Source organism: Nanorana parkeri, unplaced genomic scaffold (assembly GCF_000935625.1).
Source record: "Nanorana parkeri isolate BGI_ZX_2015 unplaced genomic scaffold, ASM93562v1 scaffold534, whole genome shotgun sequence".
NCBI classification, from domain to species: Eukaryota; Metazoa; Chordata; class Amphibia; order Anura; family Dicroglossidae; genus Nanorana; species Nanorana parkeri.
In genome coordinates, this window is record NW_017306802.1 from 427,759 (window position 1) to 455,570 (window position 27,812).

Genomic DNA, 27,812 nt, shown 5'->3' on the forward strand with positions numbered 1-27,812 from the left:
GGAGGGTTACGGGTAGGGAGAGGGGGGGGCAAAAGTACAGCACAACTAAAAACCCATTTTTAAGCTATCTACATAAAAGAAATACTGAATAGACACACGACAGAGATAGCCAACTACTAACCCCACTAAAGGTATTCAAACGATCAAATGATGGTGCTCGGAGTTCAGCTTTGGGTGAGCCATTAAATTATTTCAGTTTAATTCTGGTTATATCCTTTCAAAACATGCATAAATATGAAGTAGTACTTCATAAACGTTCTTACGATCTCTCTATACATTTTGTTTTAATTTCAAATAGAACCTGCTGCATTTGTGAATAAACTCACCAACTATCAGACAGATACTGGCAAACCGATTATTCTTGAGTGTTCTTATACTGGAACTCCTCCAATATATGTGACATGGAAGAAGAATGGCCTTGAGGTTTCTCAGTCTGAGCGGTGCAGCATAACTACCACAGAGAAGTCTTGTATCCTGGAATATTCAAGCAGCACAAATGATGATGATGGCACATATACTTGCCATGTAGAAAATGAAGTTGGACATGATACTTGTCAAGCAACAGTAAAAGTTTTAGGTATGTAGTAGTGTGTATGTAGTTTTCACTTTTAAATGAATGGGAATGGCTGGTTTTAAAATTCTCTCATGTTTAAACTTTTGTTGAAGGTTTTCACTGAGCTTTGCCCTCACTTTTTATATGTTCATCAGCACAGGAAGTGAGTAGAATCTCTCCAGTAGCAGCAATAAAATAGTAGGGTGGATAAGGGTTAGAACATATGCCAGTGAATACCGGTGGCATCACTGCATACTGGGGTCAGCCTATACCCTATAATTAGTATTGTTATAGTATAGCATAGTATTTTAATCTAAAGTATCTATACCAACTGTGATATCTTATCCCTCAGAACCACCATATTTCATTACACCACTGGAACCAGTAGAGGTCACCGCAGGTGATGCTGCTTCATTGCAATGCCAAATTCAAGGAACACCAGAAATTAAAGTAGCATGGTACAAAGGCGATACTAAACTGAGACCAACAAATACTTGCAAAATACACTTTAAAAACAATGTGGCTACGCTTGTTTTCTCTCAAACGGATGTGCAGGATTCTGGTGAATACGTATGCAAAGCAGAAAATCCAATTGGTACTGCCTCCTCTGCTGCTCTTTTGACAGTAACAGGTAATTCTATTTTAAATTTGAATGAATGTGCTTGATAATAGATTTTTAATTTTGCTTTTTCCAGAGGCTACTTAGTTGGTACATGGAAAAACATAAAATGCATTTGCATTGTCCCGCCTAACCCTTAAAGCTTCCTGCTGATATACTGGCATAATTCTATGTACAGAAAGCATTCAACAACTTTTACTGCATCTTTCTGCAGAACGTATCGTTCCACCTTCCTTTGCAAGAAAAGTGAAGGACATACAGGAAACTGTTGGCTTACAAGTCTCATTTGAATGTCAAATAGTTGGGTCAGAACCTATTGAGGTTTCTTGGTATAAAGATGGTGTACTTTTAAGAGATGACTATAATATTCAAACATCATATATAGATAAAACTGCTACCCTTCAAATCTTTCAAACTGACAGACACCATGCTGGGCAGTATACTTGTAAAGCTTCCAATTTTGTTGGAACTGCCACCTCTAATGCCAAACTCATTCTGACAGGTTTGTGGGTTGTCTATTTCTTTATTTTATCACGTGTATCAGTTTTTCTGCAATATTGCTAACACCATATTTTTTAATTTGACCCATTTTAGAGGGTAGAAACCCACCATTCTTTGATGTGAAACCATCACCAGTTGATGTTCCTGTAGGAGATCCTGCAGAGTTTGGGTGTCATGTGACAGGGACACAGCCTATAAAACTGACTTGGACCAAAGACAACAAAGAAATCAAAACTGGAGGAAATTACAAGGTCACCCAACTGGAGAACACAGCAAAACTTACAATTCTGAAGACAGACAAGGCTGATTCAGGGCAGTACACATGTTCTGCCACCAATGATGTTGGAAAAGATTCTTGCAGTGTCAAGCTTAATGTTCAAGGTATTATTTTTTTATCAGCGTGTTTTTGTATTTAACTTAGAGTGAAATTAAATGTGTGATGTGGTACGTATAAGTGATAGTTTGTATGTTCTTCATAAAGTATTGCTTCACTTGTTAAGTTACAAATTAGGCAATGCAACTAAGTAAAAAATGACCAGTGTTTTTTCTAGTCACTGTGCTGTCCACCACTCCCTTCTCTCATTAGCCCTCTATTGTTCGCATAACACTCTGTAGCCAACAGAGGGTCAAAAAGGGCAGGTAAAGGGCTGGCAGTACTATGACCAGGAGGGGTTCTGGTAACTATGTATTCCAATTAATAGCTGACAGTAAAGATAGGATATGTGTGATTCGATTTCCTGGAAGTCTTGGAGCACTATTAGGAAGGTTGTGGCTGGCTGTTTGTAAAGGTTTTCTAGAGACCCGAGAGCCACAGGCTATACATGGATCCCCCAGTGCCCAGTGAGAAGTGCCAATTGGTCTTTTACATACAGGGGGAGTGAGTGGGGGAATTGCAAATTGAATAGAAATCCAGGCACAGTGTTGGAATAGGATTTGGGTAGTGGAGGGAAGAGGGGAGCGTGAGGCCACACGGGGTCAGGCAGACAGTATCCCCAGTGCCAAAACATGACTCTTAGGCATTATCCTCAATGGGGAAAGAAACTGTGCTGAGAAAATTAAACTCTAATTTAGCTTTATAATATTAAAGATTTCTGTAGTTTGACAAAAATCTTAAACAACAGTTAGATAGTAAAATGAGTCAATTAATTTGACTGTATCTATTATAGTAAGTATTTTACTGAGGTAACCTATAGTTTTGCAGGCCACAAGATTATTTTTGATTTCTGCAGCTCAGTAGGAAAGGGAGAAATTAGTGTTAATGCTGCCTATGGGATAGGGTATAAAAGGCTTGAGTGAGCATCAGAAGGGGATGTGCAATGGAGCTTTGTCTGAGAGTGTTAATAAAGGATTGTTACTTGCACTTAGATGGTCATAATATCTTTATTTGTTAGGGTCATTTTTAACACCAACACCTTAATTTGGAGATTGGTGCTTATCCTACCTATAGTTTCATTGGTCTCTTAAAGAAGATTTATTTTTATTTTGTGCATTTATATTATTCATATTTTTCTATACAGAACGGAAAGTGGTTCCAAGTTTCACAAAGAAGCTTTCTGAAACTGTCGAGGAGACAGAGGGCAACTCATTTAAACTGGAAGGTCGTGTTGCAGGCTCACCTCCATTCATTGTTTCTTGGCTCCAAAATAACCAGGAAGTCCAGCAATCAGTTAACAGTGAAATCTCTTTCAAGAACAACGTAGTGCTCCTTCAGGTTAAAAAGTCCAGTCAGGCAAATGCTGGTCTATATACTTGCAAGGTGTCAAATGATGCTGGAAGTGCCCTGTGCACTTCTGCAGTACTTATCAAAGGTTGGTTTTTCAGATTTTGTCAAATAATTTTCCTAAATCACAAACTTTAACTTTAACTAAACAAAAGCCATTGCCTTCTTTACAGAACCTAAGAAACCTCCAGTCTTTGACATCCCTCTATCACCTGTAACTGTCGCAGAGGGAGAGGGCTTGCAGCTTAGCTGCCATGTTGACGGATCTCAACCAATCAGGAGTCAGTGGCTCAAGAATGGCCGTGAAATCAAGTCTTCTAATACTTGCAGTGTCACCTTTGTTAGAGGAACTGCCACATTAGAACTGAAAGCTGCTGCTAAGGGAGATGCCGGAGATTATGTGTGCAAAGCCACCAACTCTGCAGGAAGTGAATCCACAACATCTAAAGTCACAATTAAAGGTACAAATAAAATAATATAAATACTACATAATACTTTTCATTTTACCTGTATCATGTAAACAATGTATTACTAGAGGCACAGTTAACATTTATAAAAAAAATAGAGTTTCACTTTCATAGATATTTATTTAACAATATGAAAACATAATTCATATTACAATTACACTGAATATATCGTAAAACTGTTATGAAATTTCTATTGCTTTTGACAATCAAATTAAATGATAACAATGTCTCTTAAAGTGTACGTATAAAAATTTGGCTAGAGTAAGAAAGAGTTGAATCCCCTGAGGAGTTATTTCTTGCTGTCTATGTCCTGCTGAGGAGATTTCCCTTATTTTCCTGTTTTGGAGATGCAACAGAAAATGAGAAAATTGAGGGATATTTCCATCTTAGACAGTGCTCATCAGAACATTTCTCCTTATTGGAAGATTTCCCCTTACCTCCTGCTCTCATTATAATGCAAAAATGTAGGATTTACCCTTGCTTTCTGCTTTGATCATAATGGTCACCAGGACCAATAGAAGAGTAAATCTCCCCAGCAGGTATACAGATCACACAAAAATTTGGCAGAAAGTCTAATCCTTCCTCATTCTATTACATGCAGATTGGCTTCTTACCCCTATTTTTTCCTTTTTTTATATCAGAAAAAGCATCTGCAGCAGCAGCACCTGTGAAGAAAGCAGCAATCGAAGGAAAGCTATTCTTTGTTTCTGAACCAGGCAATTTAAAGGCTCCAGAGAGTAAGTGTTTATTGTTATTATACAGGATTTACATTTATTTTATGCAGTGCTTTCAAACATAAAGAGAAACACTACAGTTACAATACAAATTAAAACAAGAGGGTTAGGTGGACCCTGTTTGTTAAAACATGCAATCTATGTATATAATTATGAACGTAACCTCCCCAACCACCATTCCACTGCTCACTATAATGTTATAACATTTTGCAGAGGGCACTGCAACATTCATTGCTAAAGTTGGAGGCGATCCAATTCCTAACGTCAAATGGATGAAGGGCAAATGGCGGCAGATCAATCACGGTGGACGCATTGTGGTTCAGCAGAAAGGAGATGAGGCTAAACTGGAAATCAAAGATGTCACCAAGACTGATTCCGGACAGTACAGATGTGTGGCCTTCAACAAACATGGTGAAATTGAGTGCAGTACTAACCTCTCAGTGGAGGAAAGGAAGCAAGAGAGCTTTGACGGTGACCTCAGGGCCAAACTTAAAAAGTAAATGAACGAACAATAATATGTTGCATAAATAAGATTATACTGTACATACAGAGTAATACTTATTTTCTAAATGTCATTTTAGGACTCCAACAAAAAAGAAGGAGGAGGAAGAAGAGAAAGCCATTGATATAATGGAACTCTTGAAAAACGTTGATCCTAAGGAGTATGAAAAATATGCCCGGATGTATGGCATCACAGATTTTCGTGGTCTTCTTCAAGCTTTTGAACTTCTCAAAGCCAGCAGAGAAGAAGAAAGCCGCAGAATGGTAAGTCTGAGCTATAATGATATTTTTGAAAATGTAAGACTATTGTAATACAAGCCAGGTTTCATTATTGTCCCAAACCGTTCCTCAGGCTTCCTAAGCTGTGCCTAATATGCATATGTGTCACGCTACCGAGCACGGGTGTCCCAACACCACGTGCAGGTACCTATACAGGTGAACCGAATGTGACCACACTGCAGATACCACAACAATCTTTGTGAATGATAGTTTAATAGGTATGTCAAACCACATAAACACATGCAATCCCACCACCACCTGCAAGAAACAAACAAGAGCCACACTATATACAAACCGCAAATCCCCCACAGAAAATAACAGAGCTGGTCATATACTGGAGAGCAGGGCAACAAGAGGAGGGCCGGGAGCCACTGATCGGTAAACCTCAGGGGTAAAGGTCAGGAGTCAGGGTACAAGGCAGCAACATGATACTAGTAACAGGAGACAGGATACAGGAAACTGGTTTACAGGAAACAGGATATGGCAACAATACTGTGGCATAGGCCTCACAGCAGGGAGAGGTTAAATACCCTTCCAGAGCAACACCAGGTGACGACTAATTGCTGGCAGACACCTACAGGCGAGCACTGGTACTGCAGTGCCACCCAGAGCTGCGCTGGCTCCTGACAATATGGTTGGTTAATCTATGGTTAAGTCAGATGTATATATCTGTGCTGCTCTGTGAAGAATTCCAAAAATAGTTAATTTGGGTGTATGACCGGTTGGTGACATGTAACATAGTGATATTTCATCTGCACATTTGAAATTGCAACCTTTGCAAAAACATATGAGATTTCACCTAAAATATACCTAAAACCAATTTTTTTTTTTATTTTGGATAGAGAGGGGAAGGGTTAAATTTACTGTCACTTTTTTGCCATCTGTAACCTTCTTGAGCAATTTGCTTTTACTTTCTGTGTTGTGGACACAATATGAAGTAAGATCATTTTTTTCCAAACTGAGGTAAATCCTTCTTTCTGCTTTCACCAGAACAAGGGTCCTAATTGGAATACATATTCCTGTTCTGATGACAGCTCAAAATTTAGCATTTTTTCACTTTCAGTGCCGGAGGTCACCAGGTTAATAGAGAGGGTGAATCTCCCCAGCATGAATCCAGCAGCAGTATAAACCTGGCAGAGGTTCTAACCACTCAAACGCTAAACAAAACTAAAAAAAGTTTGACTTTAGGCTTTAAAAAATACTTTTAGTGAGAGGATAATAGAAGCTGACATTACTGAGTGACCACCCATTAAAAATGCTATTTTAGGAGAAATCAGCAATAGCATTCTACACACTTCCCACAGCACAGGTTGGTTGTAATAGTATTAACCCCTTCACTACCCATGACGGGATACTACCATCGTGAAGTCTGAAGGGTTAACAGACTCCCGACGACTAGTCTGTCCAGTTTTGTAGAGCCATCGGCCGGCTTTACAATAGAAGTGATTCTGGTGGCTCAGCTGCCGCCAGATCGCTTCTACGATCCGGTAATCGGGCCGCACCTCCGCCTTGTTTCCTGTGCTCCGCTGCTTCTCCCACGGGCCCAGGACCGGCTTGCCGGGTGTCGGCAGGAAGCTGGGGTGGACATTAATGAACGGCCATTCACCAATTTCCCCCCCATTCTATGGGATGAGGAGCGACGCATATTGCATCACTTCCGGTCTCATAGCTGTCCTTGCTGGGCTCCTGAAGCCCAGCAATAAGCTATTGAAGTGCAATCTGCACTTCAAAAGCTTATTTAGAGTGTAAAGGTGATACTAGAGGTCTTTTGGACCCCCAGCATCACCTTAAAGAGTACCTGTCACTGCCAATATCACATGGGGGCTTATAATATAATAGATAGATAGATAGATAGATAGATAGATAGATAGATAGATAGATAGATAGATAGATAGATAGATAGATAGAATTGCTATCATCACATAATAATATGTGACAGCAATTAAAGTAAAGTTAAAAAAAACAGTTTTAAAAATAATATTGAATAAAGTAACTGTAAAAATAATTTTAAACATTTTTTAAAGTCCCCTGCAAACACGTGCATCATTATGTAAATACGTGTCGGGTGCACCTCTGCACTTCAATAGCTTATTTAGAGTGTAAAGGTGATACTAGGGGTCCTTTGGACCCCCAGCATCACCTTAAAGAGTACCTGTCACTGCCAATATCACATGGGGGCTTATAATATAATAGATAGATAGATAGATAGATAGATAGATAGATAGATAGATAGATAGATAGATAGATAGATAGATAGATAGAATTGCTATCATCACATAATAATATGTGATAGCAATTAAAGTAAAGTTTTAAAAAAAACAGTTTTAAAAATAATATTGAATAAATAACTGTAAAAATAATTGAAACGTTTTTAAAGTCCCCTGTAAACACGCGTCGGGTGCACCTACGTACGAAAACAACGATTGCGCTACACATGTTGGGTATTGCAACACACACCAGAGTGAGAGCAATAATTCTAGGGCCAATATTTACACGTATCTCTAAACTGATGACCTGTAGGGGCTTTTAAAACGTTGTCTATGGACTTTTTGGGGTACTGAGTTCTGTTGCAGTTTCACAGATGCACACAATTCTTAACCTGGGCATGTTGGGTATCTATTTACTTGTTGTAACCTAATCTTTTATATTTTATAAAAAAAACCTTTATATAGTGTTTTGGAGTACTAAATTTAACTTAAGTGCATTTTTCACTAAATGTTTGGGTTTGATAATAAGTTGCACTAATGTCGTGCAACATAAAAAATTGCAATTGCCTGCATTTTATTCTTGGCTTTCAGAAAATATAAAATGTTTAGGGGTTTTATGTCATTTTCAGGCCTAAAATGTGGATTATAACATGGGTGCAAAAAATGGAGAAAAGGCTTTGTCCTTAAGGGGTTAAACTGACCTCTTGTTGACATATGCATTTTGCAACATGGTTTAAATGTTTTATCACCAAGAACAAACATTTAGTTCCTGATTATGGGAAATATAGCTTACTGTTTCCATTATGCTGTCATGTTTGCAGATAAAAGGAAATGTGTTTTTATTTCTTCTTCCAGGAGCTTGGAATGGAGGAACGTTCTCATACAGAAGAGCAGGAATTTGATGAGCTTGTTTCATTCATTCAACAAAGAATGAGCCAAGCTGAGGTAAGAGCTGATCTATTCATTCTCAAAGCTGAACTGCAGGAAAATGCCAAATACACAATTTAAATACATATATCATAACTGTTGTACCTGCCATCTGATTTATATTCCTGTCCATAAACTCCTCAGTTCTATGCAACTCTGCACACAGCACAATCCTGTATAGCAAGGGAGGGGACTTAATCTATTGCTGCAGAGGTTTCACTTTCAATTACAGGTTCTCTCCTTGTGACTGGACAGTGAAAGGAGAAGCAGTACACTGATAAGCTCATCTCTTTCTCACTCTGCTCTCGCCTCCTATCAGAACAGTTTATTGTGCTGCAGCACATCTGATTAGCTCCTCGTGCTGCTTCTCCCTCCCTTTGCCTCTCTGAGCCCTGCTGTACAGGTTGTGCATTAGACTACAAGAGGCTGATGTCAAGTCACATTCAGGTACTTACACTGCTTGCATTTAAAAATACATTTTATGATGCATTCATTATTACCGAGTTGCATTAAGCGGGCCTTTTATATCTGCATGGAGTTCAGCTTTAATTAACCTTTATTACAATCTATAATTAAATGGGCATACTTATGTTGTTATTATTATTTTGTAGCCTATTAATTTAGTCAAAGACATAGAAGATCAAACTGTGCAGACAAAGAAAGAAGCATTGTTTGAGTGTGAAATCAAGATCAATTACCCTGAAATCAAACTTTCCTGGTACAAAGGAACAGTAAAATTGGATACAAATGACAAATATGAAATTGGTATCCAAGGAGATCGTCATCATCTCAGAATCAAGAACTGTCAGTTGGAGGATCAAGGAAATTACCGTGTAGTATGTGGACCACACATTGCTAGCGCCAAGTTAACTGTGATTGGTAATTACTTTATCTGTATACATTGGTAATTTACCCTTGTTACATTCCCTAGACTTGTGCTGAAAAAGAGATTTGTATTTCTTTGCAGAACCTATTGTTATAAAGCCTCTCCAGGCTCATTCCATCAAGGAGGGACACAGTAGCACTCTGATTTGTGAGTTCTCAATTCCAAATGTGAATTCTCAGTGGTACAGAAATGGAAAAGTAATTGACCCTCGGGGAAGATATCAAACAGAGGTTGATGAGAAGATTCACAAACTCACTATCCAAGATGTAAGAACAGAGGACCAGGGACAGTATACCTGTAGATTTGAAAAATTGGAAACTACTGCAGATCTTTTTATTGAAGGTTCGTATCTACAGTTATACGTTTGGAGAAAGACATTGTCATGCAATGAAAGGTATTGTAGGTATGGCGTTACATTTTGAAGATATTATGACACTCCTAATTATTCCACATAACACTTCCTATACCTGTATTGTAGTAAGGTTTTTAGTGAATACTTCATATGGGACTCTGAACCAGGATACACAATCATGTCAACATAAACTATATCAGCAATGATAGCTATAGCCCATGCTCAGTACACACTGTGACTCTCCAGTGGTAAAAAATTTAAATAAAAAAACAAAAGTTAAAAGAAATGCACTGGTATACCACCATATAAATTACATTATTGAAAATGTGCAAGCCCACAGCAGGCTATTCATGAAACTATTCATAGGAGTCTAGTAACTAAATTCCTTGCTCTGTCGCATGGCAGTAGTATTGTTACTATGTGGTGCTCAGCTAAGCTCCCAGGATCCGCTCCTCTCCAATCTTAAAGTGGACCTTTCAGTAACCTTACAAGTCTGCATAATTACATTTCTGGCATGCCAAAAAATACAGCAGCAGTTTATTTTTCAAAAAAGCTTTAACTTTTATAATTAAAAAGCAGTCTTTGAGCTCCAGGCATGTGACTTTGCCTACAGGGAGATTACATATTTTGTCTGCTGTGATGGAAGTCCCCTTTCCATCAGTAAAGAACTGCACAGGCATTGGAATATGCAGAACCATTACAACTCTGGGCCAGCATTTCAGTCTAGGAAGTAGATGCTGACCCTGAACAAAAATGGTGACAGCCTTCTGAAGAGAAAAGCCAATGAAGGCATTGTCAGGGTTACTGTGATCTTTAGATAAGGTAATAAATACCTGTAAGTGTTATACTGGCACTTTATTTGCCTTTCACATGGAAAATATTTGATGATAGGTCAACTTTAAGCATCACCTGCTGACACATTTCAAAATCATGCACCCTAAGGGTAATATAGATCGACAAAATGCAGATGTGAAAGTCAGCAGTGAATCCAGTTATATCACTTGCTGACCACTAGCAATTTCTACAAGTTTATGATTTTGTAGAATTATTTGGGCTCAATAACACTTTTGGTATCGTAATTGTAATCACTTCAAATCATAACCTTCTTGTTTAATAGATACAATTAAATCTATCTACTTTTATATTATTGAGTGCTGTAAACAGTTTCAGTACATGATATGGCGCAGGAATGGAAGATAAAAATATTGATTTAGGGTATTCTTTTCTTTTTTTTGTTTACCTATACAGCTGAAGCTATTCAGTTTACAAAAACGATTCAGAACATTGTTGTTAGTGAGCACGAATCTGCCACATTTGAGTGTGAAGTATCGTTCGATGATGCTGTGGTGACGTGGTACAAAGGAACCATGGAGTTACAAGAGAGTGCAAAGTACAGTTTTAGAAGCGAGGGCCGTTGGCATTACATGACCATCCATAATGTAACAGCAGAGGATGAAGGTAGGCAATTCATTAACTATAGAACTAAATGGAAGGGATGCTTTTGTAAAAGTTGTTTTACTTATGCTGCAGTTTTAAAATTGCACAGCGGTTTAAAGACTTAAAACTTAGTTATCTTTATGCAACATAGCTATCAATAGTACTTTTCGGCATTATATTAGGATGCTTATACATGCACCAACAGCCAAGTATGAGCTAGCCACGATTTTATCTGTTTGGAAATTATTTTGTGAGATAGAAAATAATGTTGCCCCAAGAAACCTATTTCCTAAGCTAAGCAAGCGCTCTTTACTTATTCCTAAAATGAACCCTGGTAAGTTCTACAGTCCCTTAGTTAATTTCAAATTTATCAAACACCTTCTTACAACAACTTGTGAATGTAATCATGACAGGCCGTCATGATTACAAAAAGTAATTTTTCCTCTATGGTTAAATGAACATGTACTCCCTTCGGACACCCAGTACTACACAGAGAAAAAAAAAGGCACATGATTACATGCTTGAGTCAGGCTAAGTTCACACTAGGGTGATCCGTGACCGCGTGGCAATCGTGCACGCAACCACGTGGATGGACAGGCAGTTCATGCGATTTCCCACTGCAATACCGCCGTGCAATCGCACATGATCGCCGGTTCATAAAACCATGTGGTGCGTGTCACAAAAAGAGATACTTTTTTCAGCAATTGCCGCAAGCATATATACCACCATTGAAATCAATGGGGCCATGCGGCAATCGCTGTGTGCAATCGTGTACCATCGCGCTGTCCTGGGCTGCGCATCAGGGGATCGCCGATATCTGAACCTAGCCTCAAACATACTGTAGATATGCATGACCAATAGTGAAATTGTTTATAATTGTACCACCAGGTGTAATAACTGTTCAAAGCGTTGCTGTTCTTTGTTCCATGCAGCAACATTTACATTAAATATGCTTGCCAATTGTTACAAAAAAGATAATAAAATGTATTTTCAATTCCTCAGGAGTCTATTCAGTAATTGCCAGCCTTGAACCAAGAGGTGAAGCAACAAGCACAGCTGAACTGTATCTGACTACTAAAGGTTTGTGCTTGTTAAATAATAATAATAATAATCATAATATTATTAAAAAAATAAAACATTGACAGTGACACTATGGGGGTGATTTACTAACCTAAACACACGCACGCACCAGGTGCGTGTGATTTTCACACAGCAAAACGTATTTATCAAACAAAAAGTCTCTAAAAGCATATTTCCACTAATGCCATATATGGAAAAATCATGCACATGATGCATATATAATGCTGCTTCACAGTTTAGACAAAAATGGTTAGCTCATGCATTTACATTCCTGCATTCATCAACGCAAGCAACACAACATAGAGCTAATTTACACAACATCACCTTGCAATTCATGCTTGGCTTTGCACAACACACCTGCTGGGTGTGTACACACTACAAAGGTGTTTAGATTCCACACATAGATCATGCTGGGAGGGAACACACTACAGAGGTGTATACATGTTCGTGGTGTGTTTATAAGGTTAGTAAATCAACCCCACAGTGACAAGTATTTTATTTTTATTTTCTGGAGTTCTTCATGTCAGTTTTTATATTTCACAAGAAGATGTTAACTGAAATGTTATAAATATATCTGTATAAATATAAAGTACTGTAAAGGTACCATCATTTGCTCCTTGGTTGAAATGGGAAATCTAGAGCGCAACTAAAACAACCTAAAGTAAAGCAAATGAATACCACATTAATATATTCTTTGTCCTAATCTATGCAAAGTAAAGACACCACTAAACACTAATTTCCTGTTCTTTGGGATAATTTTATTTTATTTATATAAATTCTATGATATACACATTTATATTTATATCATATATTCTTTAGGAGAACACGTGTTTAACCTGTTTATACTGTGTTTTTTTTCAGAGATGAAGTTGGAACTCAGACCACCAGGTAGGATAAAAGCTTTTTTTTTAAATATGCTTTAATAATGGCCATCAATTATCTTAAAAACATAACCAAATGGCTGGAAAAGAATTTTGCACTCTTATTATTAAAGCCAATTATTACTTGGCTCATAGGTCAAAGAGAGCTTGATTGGATATCGTTGACTAGCTGTTTTTTTGTACCTGAAAAGGTAGCCTTGAGTATATTGGAATGCTCTAGGCTGGTAGATTCTTTTTCAGCTCAAATAAGCAATTGACCAGAATGTTTAGGAAGGACTACACCTACATAGAGGTTTCCAAGGCAAGGAACTACGTTCACAGCATTCCTGCAGCTTCCTCAATGATTTTATTTCTTAAATTGATAACTAAATGAACCCTTTCCTGACCAGAGGTCATTGATGTGTGGATGCCCAGAACAAATTTATCGGCGCCAGTATGCATATATTAACTGACAATCTATGACTAATTTGACTACCTAAACATGTTTTTAAATTTTTAAGCCAAACTCCAGCCTTACCATTAGTTTTTTACAGTTGTACAGGCTCTTCTTCTCAGGGCCGGCCTTAGGGGTGTGCGAGCACTGCGGCCGCACAGGGCGCCATGGCAACAAGGGCGCCATGCGGCCGACACAGCTCGTCCTGGGGGCGGCTTCTCTCCCCCTCACCGCTGGGCGCTGGCCATCCGATATGACAGCGCTCCCTCGTCCAGCTTTCTCGCACAGGGCCCCTAAAGGCCTAAGGCCGGCCCTGCTTCTTCTTTACTGGTAATTCTTTGTTTTCACTTTGATTTCAATGCATACTGTGAGTGTCTCACAGTGTGCATTAGAAGCTGCAGCAAATCAGCTTGAGCCCGCCTCATTTCCTGGGTAAAGAACATCCAGCATCATGTAGCCAGCCAGCCAGCTTTGCTGTTCCTGACCCACCCCTTTCATTAGTTGGATTTCAGCTCTTTCAATCATAGTGACTCACACAATCACATGTCAGTGTTACCTTCATGCAAAATGCAGTCTGCCAAGAAACTCTCTCCTTCAGATTGACATCCACCAGTCAAGGCATTTTGATATTTGCATAACTCCTCGCAAGAGGGCTGAGGGTTCTTGAGAAAGGTCCTGGTGCAGGGTGCTGTGATGTTTTCAGGAAGATAGGTATTCCACCCCTCTGACCAGCTATCTGCCTGCATTGCCTAGAGAAGTACAGAGAACCAGGGATGAAATAACTGGGTCTAAAATATAAAAGTATGTCATGAATAAGGAAGTTTTTTTGAAAAAAAAAAAATTATAGCATGTTCATGATGGCTTAAAGGAGGAACAAGGTAAGGCAAAATATAAGCAGATTACATTTCAGCTTTAAGAACATATAAAGCTTTTATTTAGTACAATATTTTATTTAACTGTTTGCTCAGATTTATTATTATAAGTTGGCAAGTGGAGAAAAATGTGACATTTTTTTCAAAACGTTTATTTAAAATGTAATCTCCCTCTTAAAAAAAATGTTTCTTTCTCTATGCACAAGCAAGGCAATACACTGATAGTTGCAGCCTGCAAGGTTTGTTTATTAATAAACCTTTTTGACAATGTCAAAGCTGATATGGTGATTACATGATTAGGAACCACACTGATTAGTTCACAAACATTATTTCAGCCCTTATGCTGTCAGTGACAGAGAGGTCTTGTGGGCAGGAGTGCACACTTCTTGCTGTAAAAGAAAAGTTGTTTAAAGTCGTATTAAAGTCTCTTTTTTACATATATCTATTGCTATCAAGCAGTATATAGATGCAAAAACATTTTAAAAATGTAAAAAGTTGCCAAACAGGTAAACACTTACCTAGGTCTGCGCCGCTCACTCCCGGCTGTAGAAATCAGCTTTTTGAATGGCTGTGGAGGAGGATGTGTGAGGGTGCATGCAGAGTGGATATCACCAGCGAGGAGAAGAGGAGAGACACACTGCAAGTCAATGCACGCAGCCGTGAGCGTGCACGTCGGACAGACTCCATAGGACAGGAAGAAACAGCAGTCTGCGCTGGATCAGAGACCGGCACCAGCGCTGGTGGGACTGCTGAAAACTACTGGAACGAAGGAGATGATTATATCAAGAGGCACCACTTAGGGTAAGTCTTTATAGCAGCATTGGGGGGATGTGAGACTTTATTGCCACTTTAATGTTCTCTCAAGAGTGGGAATCACACTGAGAAACAATATTCACAGATTAATGTTGCAAATCAGTTAAGCACATATTATGGTGGATAGATGAAGCTTTGAATCATTATTTTATACTCGTTTGCAGATGTTCCAGATACCAGAATACCATATATACCTGCTCCAGTTGAAGAAGAGTTCATAACAGAAGGTAAGCCACATTTATTAAACATTATTTACCATTGGTACTAAGATTCAGTCAGCTTCTGCATGTGTCTGTGCAGTTACACATTTTTAGGAGTGTAGTCAATATGTAACTAAAATATAGAGTTGTGTCCTTTGTAAAACAAAATGTAAATAGTAATTTGCCATCCACATGTGTTACCGCCAATTTTATTTCACGAATTCTACAAAGATATGTAAAAAAAAATGGAATTATTCCAAGCAATAAATTGGTGTTTATTTGTTTATTCTAAGAATTCATACTTCCTCCTTGTGTACCAGAAGTGAAGAAAGAAAAGAGAGGTACTAAAAATAAGGAGTTGTAATAAAATAAAGTCAACTTTATTAACGTTGTCATTTAAAATGCAAAGGCATTCAAGCTTTACTACCAAGCATAAGACTATAATACTAAATATATATTTTTAAAATTGAACAAACATAATGTCACATCAAAAGCTGTTTACATTACAATACAGTAAAAGTATTCAGAGAAGAAAGAGATATCATATGAATTTTTACAGCATTAACTGCAACGCAAGATACTTGTTGCAAGGAATTTTTGGACAAAAAATGCTGGAAATGGAGCATCCTACACTGTTGCTGTTGCAACAAAGCAATTAGATAAAGGTCTTTTTTTTATAGATTACATTGCTTTAACTTTCATGCCTCATTGCAAGTTCTCACTAATCATAGTTTTTTACACCTTATTAACCATTATAGATATTTCTCCTCTTAACATGCGTATTATTCCATCAGCGGGGCACAAGCAACGTATCCATCTCATCAAAGTCATGACAACATAATGCTGAATGTCTAACTCTTTCATTGTTTTCTTTCATTGTGCTTTGTCACATAATATTTTACAACCCATTTTTATTCACAATTTCTGCAGCTCCCAAGGCTGGTGTTAAGGTTCCCAGGGATGTTACAGATGATGGAGAGGCGGTTCCACCAACTAAAAGTAAGTCATTTCTAATCCTAATGCATAATAAATACACTTTTTGAAATATTCATGTGTGTGTTTAACACACAGCTCTTAAGTATTATTGTTTAGATAATTGCATAACAGATAATGTTTCATGATTTAGTAAATCTTGATATTACAGTATGTTCTTTTATACAACAAATTAGTGTAGGACACATCAGGCAATCTTACTGTGTTATACTGTTTAGTATTACTATTACTCTTCAAATCTGTGTTGTAAAGATGTATTCATTTTTGTTTAGTGTTCTTTATTATATGTTAGTGTCATAATCCTGTGTAATAAAATGAATTTCATTGTGTCATATGTCCTATATCCTTACGTTCGCTGTGCATTGAAGTTCATTGTTACAGAGATCACATAGCATCTCCAGTATGAACATACATTAAAAGGCAGACTTTTATTTTATATATGTGCTACATCGCTTACTTCTCTTCTTAAAGTTGCTCTAGTGGGCAAGAAACAAAAAGTCCCAGCTCCACCTGCTCCTCCTTTTCCTGCACCTCCAGCTAAAGGTAAATGTTTAGACAATTCCTTACAAATACTTCGTGAAACATTGTTGCCCACAATCCAAGGCTTTGCTTGAGTTATGATTCATGCTAAGAAGAAGGCGGCGTGCTCACAGAGCATGCTATGCATTTTGCTTTGCAGAGTATTATGCTCCGCACAATAATTTTGACCTAGCCTGTCTTGTGTTTTATGTGTAGTCTGTAGACTGTTTTGTGTTAGCATTTTGTTGTTCTTATTGCTGCTGTTTTGTATTTATTTATGTCCAAGTTGTGTTCTTAATCTGCCTTCTATTATCACCATATTTGATGGTACTTAAATGTGTGCAGCAATTAATCTTGTATATGTTATTTGTATGCATGTTCTATAATAATTACTGTATAAAAAAATTGAAAATCTGTCACGTTATTGTTCTGTCTTTCTTCTAACTATATTATGTATCAGACTTTATATTATTAACTTATCTTGTCACTAAAATCCACTTCTACTTTCCTTCCTTTCTTCCTTCGTTTAACCATTGTTTTCACTCTCCCTTCCCCTTTTTCTCCTTCCTTCCTTCCTTACTTCCTTCCTCCCTCCCTCCCTCCCTTCCTCCCTCCCTTCCTTCCTCCCTCCCTTCCTTCCTTTCCTTCCTTCCTTTTGCTTTCTTTTGTCCCGCCTCCTATTTGCTTGCCCCTTCGCCCTGCTTTCCTTCATTCCTTTGTTAAGTTCTGTAATAATATTTCTTTCTTTGTTGTGTTATCCCACTTTGGGGTGACTTCTTAAAACACAATGGCTTCTTAAACATGGAATAATTCCTTACCACACATGGATCTTATTCGTAGCTCTTGTGATTTGCCTCATGAATTAGATATATTCCTAAAAAAATAATTTATTTTAACATAAATAAATGTTTTTTAAAGTTCCTGCAAAACCAAGAAAAGAGGATGAGGTTAAAATAATTACCGTAGCCAAAAAGAAAGAAGAAATATACCAGAAGATTCATGAACCAGAACCGTCTTATGAAGTAGAAGAATATGCTGAGGAGGAGGAAGCATATGAGGAGTATGGCAGGGAAGAAGAGGTTTATGAGAGACATGTCTATGAAGAGGAAAAGGAATATTATGAAGAACAAGTCTATGAGAGAAAGAAAGAGTATTATGAGGAACAAGTATATGGTGGAAAAGAGCAGTACTATACAGAAGGTATATCTGTGCTCTTTAGAATATGTTTGGTATTGTGCTTATGTTTGGGGGTTTTTTTGCTTTTTTTACCACTGTTGTACTGTTACAATGTCTGCATTTTTAGATTTTAAATAAAAATTATTGCATATGTATTTTACTTTTGCCCTGTAAGACAACTTAAAGAATGTGACACTATCTTATAGCAGTAATGTGAAACAGTGTAATGTGAATATGTAGCCTGTGTGAGGCTGTATTCTTGTTTTTCTTGTTACATATACAGTCATGAAACGCTTCCAAATTAGGTGACATCTGTGGACCAGCTGTGGGTAAAACTATATTTACCTTGGTAGCGCTGCTATTTAAAACCAGTAGCTCCTCTCCTTTCCTTGCTGCTCAATCTGTTCCCCGCCTATCTGGGTATCAGATGATTCACCATTGAAGTCAGCAGCGACAACACTTAATTTTTTCAGGAGGGTAGAGCAGCAATATGGGGAGAAGATCACAACCCCAAAGCTCCTAAATTATAATTTTGCTTCTTGCCATCCACCCTAAACAAGATTAACCGATTTTGGAAGTTGTTTTAAGAGCTGATTTTTTTATTTTACTTTTTTGAAACTTGGACCTGGTTGACCTTTTATTTTCCCCTTAAGTAATTGAAGAAGAGATTCCAGAAATAAGGATTTCTGAAGCTGAATATAAGAAGCCCGGCGTTACTGCAGGTACTTATATATATATATATATATATATAGTTACTTTTGTAACAATTAATCATGTTTAGAAGCTTTACAAGACGAACACGAAAAAAATTCAACTATATATTCTTGCAAGTAAAAAAGGAATGGCTTTACCTGAATTAGAGGCACTACTGATACAGAAACACATTAAAATGACTTTTAATGGTTTCACAGTACCAAGGAAACCTGTTGAGGAGCAGTTTGAAAGACGGGTTGTCACCAGAGAAGAGGAAGCAGGCAAAAGGAGACAAGGTTCCCTCTTTGCTCCTAAATACTAAAAAAATTATTGTCACTAATCGAAATAGGATTTTAATAACTTATCTTATTTGTAGTTAAAATAATCATATTATACTACTAAACTCTAGGCATTAAAACTGAAAAAAAGAGATTAATATTATTTGTTCACGTTTTAATATTGTAACATCTAGGTTTCTATTTAACTAGGATATTTATCAACCGCACTAAAAATGAGTGTAAGCAAGTAAAGAGTGACTAATACTTATTTATATGTTCTAATGTCATTAAAGTAGGAATGTATGTTATGGAAACTGGGTTCCCATAATAGAATTTTACGAACAAATGTGACAGCTGCTTTTATATGCTTGCATTATTCTTGAAACATTATTTCTGCTGTTATAACCTGTATGGTTATACTGTCACACGCTTACTTACTGTAACTGTATCTTTCCTTAAAGCGCCTGTACCAGTGCATGAGGAAATTGAAGAAAGAAGGGGTGAGTACATTACATGATCTATATGTGTCCCTAAAGGACTTTAATATTTTAATAGGACAGAGCAAATCCCTACTAAGCAGACCCTACCTGCTTTTAATTAATTTACTGTGTTGTACTTTAAAAAAACTAAAACAGCACAAATAATTGCTAAAATATTTTAAAGTACAAGCTCGGCAGTGGGCAAAGGCAGAAGAAGAGGTTTCCCTTTCCATTCACAGAAAACAGCAGATATCAATGAAAGGTATGAAAGTGGCTCTGGGTATTGCAATCGTCAGCAATAAATAATTATTATAACTATCATAATAATTTTGATGTGGCAATACCCAAAAAACCTCATGCTCTAACTGGCTATGGGGTTTTGCAGATATTAACCTGCCATCTAACATTTTTAAACACCAGAAAGACAAAGTTATATCTGTAATTGAGTTTGGAGAAGAGTTTTAATTCTACCTAAAACCCTTACTTTTGACAAACATTTCAGATCGGAGCTGATTATTTTATAACCAAAAATAATGTGCCGTCTTGTGTCTTCTTGTATGCTAACACTGTTTATAATATGTACTTTATTGGCAAATTGAATCACAAATTAATACTTTTCCATATTTTCCTATTCAGTGCCAGAAAAAAGGGCAACTGGGGACTTCTATTATGAACACCAAGTAGAGGAGACTGCAGTAGTCACAGGTATGTCCTCTTCAGCTTCATCAACAGGCAAAGCTGTACTTATCATTGTGTATCTTGAAATACTGTATGTCTGTTACATGTATACATAGCAATAGTTCTTTGTAAGCTTAAGTTCTAATATTGGATCAGCAGAAGTTTAAATGTGAGTTTTTAAATTTGTCATCTTGTGTATGGACTTTGGACCATGTGTTACAATTTTAGTAACTGCTTGAGCAAGAACTGTTTTGTATGAATATGAGTACCTATTTATGTTTTTTATTGTTTGTGCTTTATGATTGTAGACCTATAATTTAAGTGTCTATATGTTGTAATGTCATCAGTTTTTAAGTACAGAGAATGCTTAACATGCTGTACAGATACCATTATCCTATTTTAATAGTACTGGAGTATTTTATCTTAGATAACTTTTCTTATCCTTTTTCTTAACCTAACTGTAGCTTGATCATTTAAATTATCATATGTGTGTGCTTTTTTTCACATGAAGAATATTTTTTCAATAAAACCTCTCCTAAATTCTTTAGCACCTACAGTCCATGAGAAGATGGTTGTAGAGGAGAGACGAGCGGTGTCTGTCTCCCGCACAGAAGAGATTTCTGAAGGTATTGGGAAATTTGCTTTGGCATTACTTTAGACTATAATGGCTTATATACCTAAGTGTGCAGCTTAAAAATATAACTTAGACTCCAAAGAACCTATATTTAGTGCACCAATGTCTTTAAAGTTCCAAAGGTTTTAAAGAGAGCCCTTCCTGAGCAGAAAGTACCATCAGCAGTTCCTAAATCTGTTGCAACACCAAAAGGTATATAGACGTGCTTATAGTCTATATACATCATCGCTTCATTTCCATAACTTTACCTCATACTTTTTCTGTCCTTCTACCTATTTGTTTGTGCAGTCATGTTAAAAGTCTTCTTATTAGTCTTAAACCTTTTATAAAATATATTACTAAATGTTTAAACTGTTGTTTCAAAGCTGTTCCTGTAGAAAAAGTACCGGCACCTGTTCCTAAAAAGGAAGAAGCTCCGTCAGCTAGAGGTATATCTATGTTCTTTATGATTAAAAGCACCTAAGCTACCTTGTACATTCACCATCATGCTTCCCTGTATTTGCCCAAAGTATTTATGTTGTTAAAAACTCTTGTTGATGAATCGTACAACTAGTCTTTGTCTTTTATCCTCTTCAATGCCCTTCAACCCCCTTAACAACAAGTCAATAGTCTATATTTTGTTATACTTCATGTGTAAGGGTTGGCTCTCTAATCTCTGTATTGGTTTGTTATGTGTTTACGTTGCTTTCATAGCTTTCAAATAATAAATATATATGTTTTGTGAGAACTTCTTGCTTTTAACCAACACCTTGCTGCTAAGTGACTTTGCATGAAGGATCTAGAAAGTGGTATTTATAGAATAATATATTTATAGTTCCTGAAGCTCCCAAGAAAGTGACTCCAGCAGAAAGAGTGCCTGAATATGTTCCCAAAAAGGAAGCGGTTCCACCTGCCAAAGGTATAACAGTGTTACATTGTCATGTCTTTATGAGTTAGCCTAAATGGTGAAAGTTTGCTTTTGTTTAGATTTACATTCTAGAACACAGTGTAATTCAGATAATTGTGTTTAGTGCCTGAGGCTCCAAAAAGGGTTGCGGATGAGGAAATTCGATTTGCTCCTAAAAAGGAAGCACCACCAGCAGAAGGTACCTTTGCACTTCTGAGCATGTGGCGTTAGGTTGTCACTAATATTTACTTTTAATGTCAGCTTTGTGTTTCTTTGTAAGTGGCAGTATTTTCTTAACTGCAAAGATCTTAAAATCATATAGTTCGATATGTGTTTTGTCTGCCTCTACTTGTAGAAATCCTAGTGATATATATGGTTAGTGTTGTAAAAAATATATCTTTAACATGGCAGAAATTCCAAAGAGACCTTGGGTACAAGAAAAGGTACCTGAGGCTGTCCCTAAAAGGGTGATACCACCAGGCAGAGGTATAGCATAACTGCAGGACTGATCTATTTTTTTTAACTGTGCTTATGCTATGTAGAAAGTGCGGTGATCTGTTTGTGTTCAGTTATGTCCAGTGCATCTTTGTTTTCTGTACTCTTTAGTATCATGTTTGTGTTTGAAAATATGTTTTATAAAAAACATTTTTGTAAGAAATGGCATACAAAAGATCATAAACACAAAATACAGAATATTTTCTTTTATATTTCAAAAGCAACATGAATGTAGCTTATTGCCATGCATTCCAGAATAATGAAGAAATTGCCATTCTTGCAAATACAGTAATTCTTTGAGTGTTTTTCTTTGATTGATTAAATATTGCTTATTGTTTCTTACTTCTTAATGCATCTGGCTTTTAATTCGGCATTTGCCGCTGGCAGATAGTTCTTTCAGACTTCTTACACATTCAATAGTTTAATCAGACAGAAAGATAAATCAATAAATATGTATTTTTTAAAGTGCCTGCAGCACCCAAGAAACCAGGCGCACCAGCAGCACCCAAAATTGCAGAAGTCAAGATCCCCACAGGTATAATGCACCAAAATATATATATATATATATATATATAATGCATATTTATTTAGTTTGAGTTTTATAGTCATATATGCATTCTATGCATTGCTACAATATTGGCACAGACTTATTTGTATCTGTTGCAGTTTTTTAGATTTTTGGTGACCTACAAAAGGTTGAATCTTACCTAAACTGACCATACTTTTTTGTTTGGGAGGGCATTGATATATTAGGGCAAATCTTTACATTATCCTGATTTTATTTAATTTGATTTCAAACACATTCAGTCTAGGAATAAACATTATTAATTCTGGCAAAATTAATTTTTCGTCAAACTTACTAATTTCACTTTGAATTGAAAACCCCAAAATCACGAATTGGGCAGCTTAGTTCAATTCTAATTAAAATTGTCTTTTTTTTTAATGTGTGTGATTTGTGTATTTATATACTATCTTTTTATATATTTTTTTACTTTTTTCCTGTCTGTTTTTTCTGTGAAAAAAGTAAAATAATAAAGCTACTAAGTTTTATTAATAAGCGTTTTTGGCACGAGAACAGGCCCAAGATATCATGTTAATTTCACATTCCCAATGCATTGCATCAAAATGCCACTAAAATTTCCCAATTTTGCTGGAATTTTGGGAAATAAAAACAGTTTCACTCATCCCTAATTAATTAATACTTTCCCAATAATTTAACCCTAAATAGTAGCTACAACTACAGTATGTTTCCTATGTGCATACTAGTTAACATACATCAATACTATTGTTCATTTTTAAAATGCCAGATGCACGAAAGAAACCAGTCCCAGAGGAAAAAGTTCCAGCTGCTGCTCCAAAAAAGCCAGAGGTTATTCCTTCAAAAGGTATTTTAGAATATTTACATAGAAATTATTTATTAATGAGGTCCTAAACTATCTATTTTGCACTTACTGCCTTGCAAAGTATAACTGCAAAATTAAGCACTTACTAAATGTCTTACTGTCCTTCTTTTTGTAATATATGTCTTCTTCTCACTTAACTTATTTGTATTGGTTATTGTGTGTATATATACACTGTATGTTTGCGCTACTATTATTGAATGCAGTTTTGCTTAGTGTAAAACATTCTGGCCTTATCAAACTTAGTTTGATTTCTTTATTTTTTTATCTTTACTTAGTACTAAATACCTATTTCTAATTCTATGGAATGCTAAGTAAGGTAGACTTTTGCGATAAAGCGTGGGTGGAAAAGGCTGATGATTAATCCTATGAGTGTTCAGTTTGGGGAGACTCACTTGTGTGGTCTTGAGCCAGAGCTGTATTGTCATCTTTTCATGTGTGTATCCCTATTTCCTCTTGGTCTTCTGAGTTTAACTGTGCCACTGGCTCTTAATTCTGTGGTTGTGTAGCTTCTAAGTCTGTGTTTGTGTAGTGCAATGAAACTTCATGTACTATTGTTGAAATGTATTTAAAGTTCCTGAAGCCCCCAAGAGGCCTGTTCCAGAGGAGAAAATACCCATCACTGTGCCTAAATGGGAGGAACCTCCTGCTGCAGGTAATTAGTTTGGGTTTTGTGTTCTCCTTAGCTTCAGATGCATTAAATCTCACCAACACTTTATTTAATAAAAAAAACTGAGCTATGCAATATCTTTAAAGTGCCTGGTGTGCCAAGGAGGGCTGTTCCAGGAGAAGAAGTTCCCGTTTTTCAACCTAAAGTAGAAGAGGTTCGACCAGCTCGAGGTACTAGATATTTTTGGAAGACGTTTTTTCTTTTCTACTTAATATGTTGTTTCTTAGTTCTGTGTATGTAAGTGTAGTTATTCTTTGCTCTTTTATGTTTGTATAGTGCCCACATTTTGGTTTCGTATCAGAAATCTTTAACAACTTCCTGAAAATAAGCAACTCTTATTGTGTCTTTAATAAGTCTTTGGCTATACCTCTTTTGCTTCTAAAGCTAATTAGTGTTTGTCTTTTTCCATCTAAATCAATTCACTAAAATTAAAAAATATTCTTTAAGTGCCAGTAAAACCCGCTCCGGGAGAAAAAGTGCCCACATTTGTGCCTAAGAAAGAAGAGGCTTTACCAGCTGAAGGTATATATCTTGCTTTATACTATCTACATTCTTATTTGTCCTTTGCTTAAGACAATCAGCTTAAGCACTATGGTAATACATAGCAATAAGACAAACATCTAAATGTTAGGTATGTAAAAGTAGCACGTGAGCCAAATATGCAATACAGGCAGTCCCTGGGTTACGGTCGTCCGACTTACGGACAATCCGTACTTACCAACAGGGTCCACAGTTCTCCTAAATGTACATTAAAAAGACAAAGAAATGTAAAAAAAGTTAAATAAATAAAAATTAAAAATGCAAACAAATTAAACAAATTAAAGTTTATAAAATAAAATTAAAAATAGAAAAAAACTTTTTTTGGTGTCATTTTAAATAAAATATTTTTTTTATTATATTATAATCTTCTGAACAAGGGGCACAGACAGCAAAACAAATGTGACCCTTCCCTATGCTATCCAAAATGAAATAATGTTTTTTGGGCTGGAGTTACACTTAAAAAATGTACCTGTTCCGACTTACATACAAATTCAACTTAAGTACAAACCTAAAGTCCCTAACTTGTATGTAACCCGGGGACCGCCTGTATATTTGTCAACAACTGTTAAAATCCTTGTTCTGTGATTTTTAGAACCATTGTACCTATTACAATGTGATTGTACAATCAACTTTAGATTTACTAAGACTATGTAATATACAAGGACCTACCCAATTCATCCAATTAATTTATATCCATTCAGTCAGGCCCTTGTACTGCAAAGTTGTTGGTAAATATAAATAAAGGGGATTTTACAATCAGATTAAAACATGTGTGGTGATTTTTAGATTTACTACTGCAGATTGAAGTGCAAAATGCAATAATCCATTGCAACCAATTGTATTTCTTTCTAGTCACATAACTGAACAATTTTGATTAGTCTTTATGCCACTGCATAGTACTACTGCGGTTTGCATATGCTGTTTATCCCTTTGAACAAATATGTAATTCTAGTAGCTAATGTAAATATAACATTATTATAAAATGATGATTCTTGATACATGATATCTGACACAAAGAATATTTTTGAAGTGCCTGAAGCACCAAGAATAATGCCTGTTTCTAAAAAGGAAGAGGCTCCACCTGCTAAAGGTAGTTTTTCTTAGCATTAATTTCCGAATTTTAAGGCTCTAGGATAGACACATCTTTTATGTTTGTGGGAAAGTAGTATATCATGACACTTTTAAACAAACATTTTAACCTACAACCCTATACATTAGAGCTTTCCTTTATATTAGACCTTTTAGGCCAATGGCTGATACTTCTATCATGATTGTTTACTTACCTGGTTTCTTAAATATCTTAGAGATTTAAATATTTCTGGTGCTTTCTCAATTTCTCTGTAATGTTAAAGTATATTTAAAGCACAGACTTTAGACAAAGTAGAAAAGGTTTTTTTTTTCCATCTATGTCCCAATTGAGAGATTCCCTTGATTTGTAGGTACAACAGGCAGTGTGAAGGAATCAGTATAAAGTGAAGTAACTCCTCTCTTAGACAGTTGTCAGCAGAACAAGTATTCCTATTGGATGTTTTCCTCTCTATTCCTCTGTATTCCGACTCTGGTGACAACTCAGAATTGTCTCCCACTTTCAGTGGTTCTACAGGGCAAATTGAGAGGGTAAATTTACCCAGTGGGGACACAGTTAGCTTTAGATACTATTTAAATACATAAAAACTACAAGACATAGGGGTCTATTCACGAAGCAGCCGAAGGATCTAGCCGTAGCTTCGGCAGATCCTTCGGCTAGCTCTGGCCCCAGGACCCCTTTGGTTCAGTAGAACCGAAGGGCTGCTGTACGGGCTATTCACTATAGCCCTACAGCTCCCGAACTTGGCCGAGCGGCTCAGTCGAGCCAAAGGCATATGCCTCACTGAAAGCCGAAGCTGGCCGCCTGCTTCTGACAGCTGGGCAGAGCCAGCCGGCTCCGGCCACTTGCAGAGAGATCCGCATTCCTGGTTACCATCTAACCAGGGACACTGATCTCCAGACAGCCTAACTATCCCGGGCGCTCCGGGAGTCTCCCGCTCCCGGCCTCCAAGGAGAGAAATACTGCTTTTTCTTTTTGTTTTATTCTGACACGATGCCATGTCAGAATAGAAATGTTTTTAAAAAATTTGGCCATAGGAATGCATTGCTAGATTCCTATTGGCTATTTCAATTTGCAATAGCCAACGGCAAACTAGCATTGCACCCGCATTGCAAATTGAAATGGCCAATAGGAAACTAGCAATGCATTCCTATGGCCAAAATGTTTTTCTTTTTTTCTTTTTTTTGACGACAGCAATAGAAAACTGTTGGGCGGAGCTAGCTGTCATTGCTAGCTTCGCACAATGGTTTTCTATTTTTATTTTTCTACTTTTTAAACTGTTTTTCTATTCTGCTCGTTACCACAAAGGTACCGCGCAGGACAGCCGCATTCGGCTATTCACTCACTGCTGTTCGGCATCTATAAGAATAGACCGAACAGCAGCGAATAGCCTGTCGGAGGTTCGGCTTAGCCGATCCAGATGTTGGATCGGCTGAGTCGAACTCCTTCTGTGCATGTTCGGCCGACCCAAAGCCACGTGAAGCCACCCGATGTATGGCTGATTTCAGCTGATATACGGCTGAAATCAGCCGTACCAGCCTGAAGTGAATAGCCGAACAGTGTTCGGCTCACTTCGCTTTAGGTCGGTCTTTAACTCGGCTACCTATGGCAGCTTAGTGAATAGACCCCATAGTTTTGTACCATAGAACAAGCTGAGAAAGTAATTGGGTCTTAAGACTGTTGTGCACAGATCTTTTTACTAGACTCCCTTAAAGACAAAAGAAGCCACTGTGTGATTCAGCCTATCAGCATCTAACAAGACAGAGATACAGTTTTGCTTGGACTGACCCCTTAAAAAGATTATTATCTATTATATTGTATA

At 37.0% G+C, this 27,812-nt stretch overlaps 1 protein-coding gene across 1 annotated transcript in view; it reads left to right on the forward strand.

Annotated features, from left to right (window-relative positions):
- Positions 1 to 27,812, forward strand: part of TTN (titin) — a 270,471-nt gene that overhangs the window by 105,229 nt on the left and 137,430 nt on the right. The window contains 25 exon segments of the mRNA XM_018561614.1: positions 299 to 577; positions 906 to 1,184; positions 1,387 to 1,674; positions 1,767 to 2,054; positions 3,191 to 3,481; positions 3,567 to 3,854; positions 4,502 to 4,597; positions 4,808 to 5,090; positions 5,176 to 5,359; positions 8,437 to 8,526; positions 9,120 to 9,387; positions 9,476 to 9,736; positions 10,995 to 11,204; positions 12,186 to 12,263; positions 13,125 to 13,151; positions 15,427 to 15,489; positions 16,393 to 16,461; positions 16,927 to 16,998; positions 17,893 to 18,174; positions 18,804 to 18,872; positions 20,237 to 20,305; positions 20,827 to 20,904; positions 21,278 to 21,340; positions 23,601 to 23,678; positions 24,268 to 24,348. Coding sequence (XP_018417116.1) covers positions 299 to 577; positions 906 to 1,184; positions 1,387 to 1,674; positions 1,767 to 2,054; positions 3,191 to 3,481; positions 3,567 to 3,854; positions 4,502 to 4,597; positions 4,808 to 5,090; positions 5,176 to 5,359; positions 8,437 to 8,526; positions 9,120 to 9,387; positions 9,476 to 9,736; positions 10,995 to 11,204; positions 12,186 to 12,263; positions 13,125 to 13,151; positions 15,427 to 15,489; positions 16,393 to 16,461; positions 16,927 to 16,998; positions 17,893 to 18,174; positions 18,804 to 18,872; positions 20,237 to 20,305; positions 20,827 to 20,904; positions 21,278 to 21,340; positions 23,601 to 23,678; positions 24,268 to 24,348 — 4,134 coding nt within the window.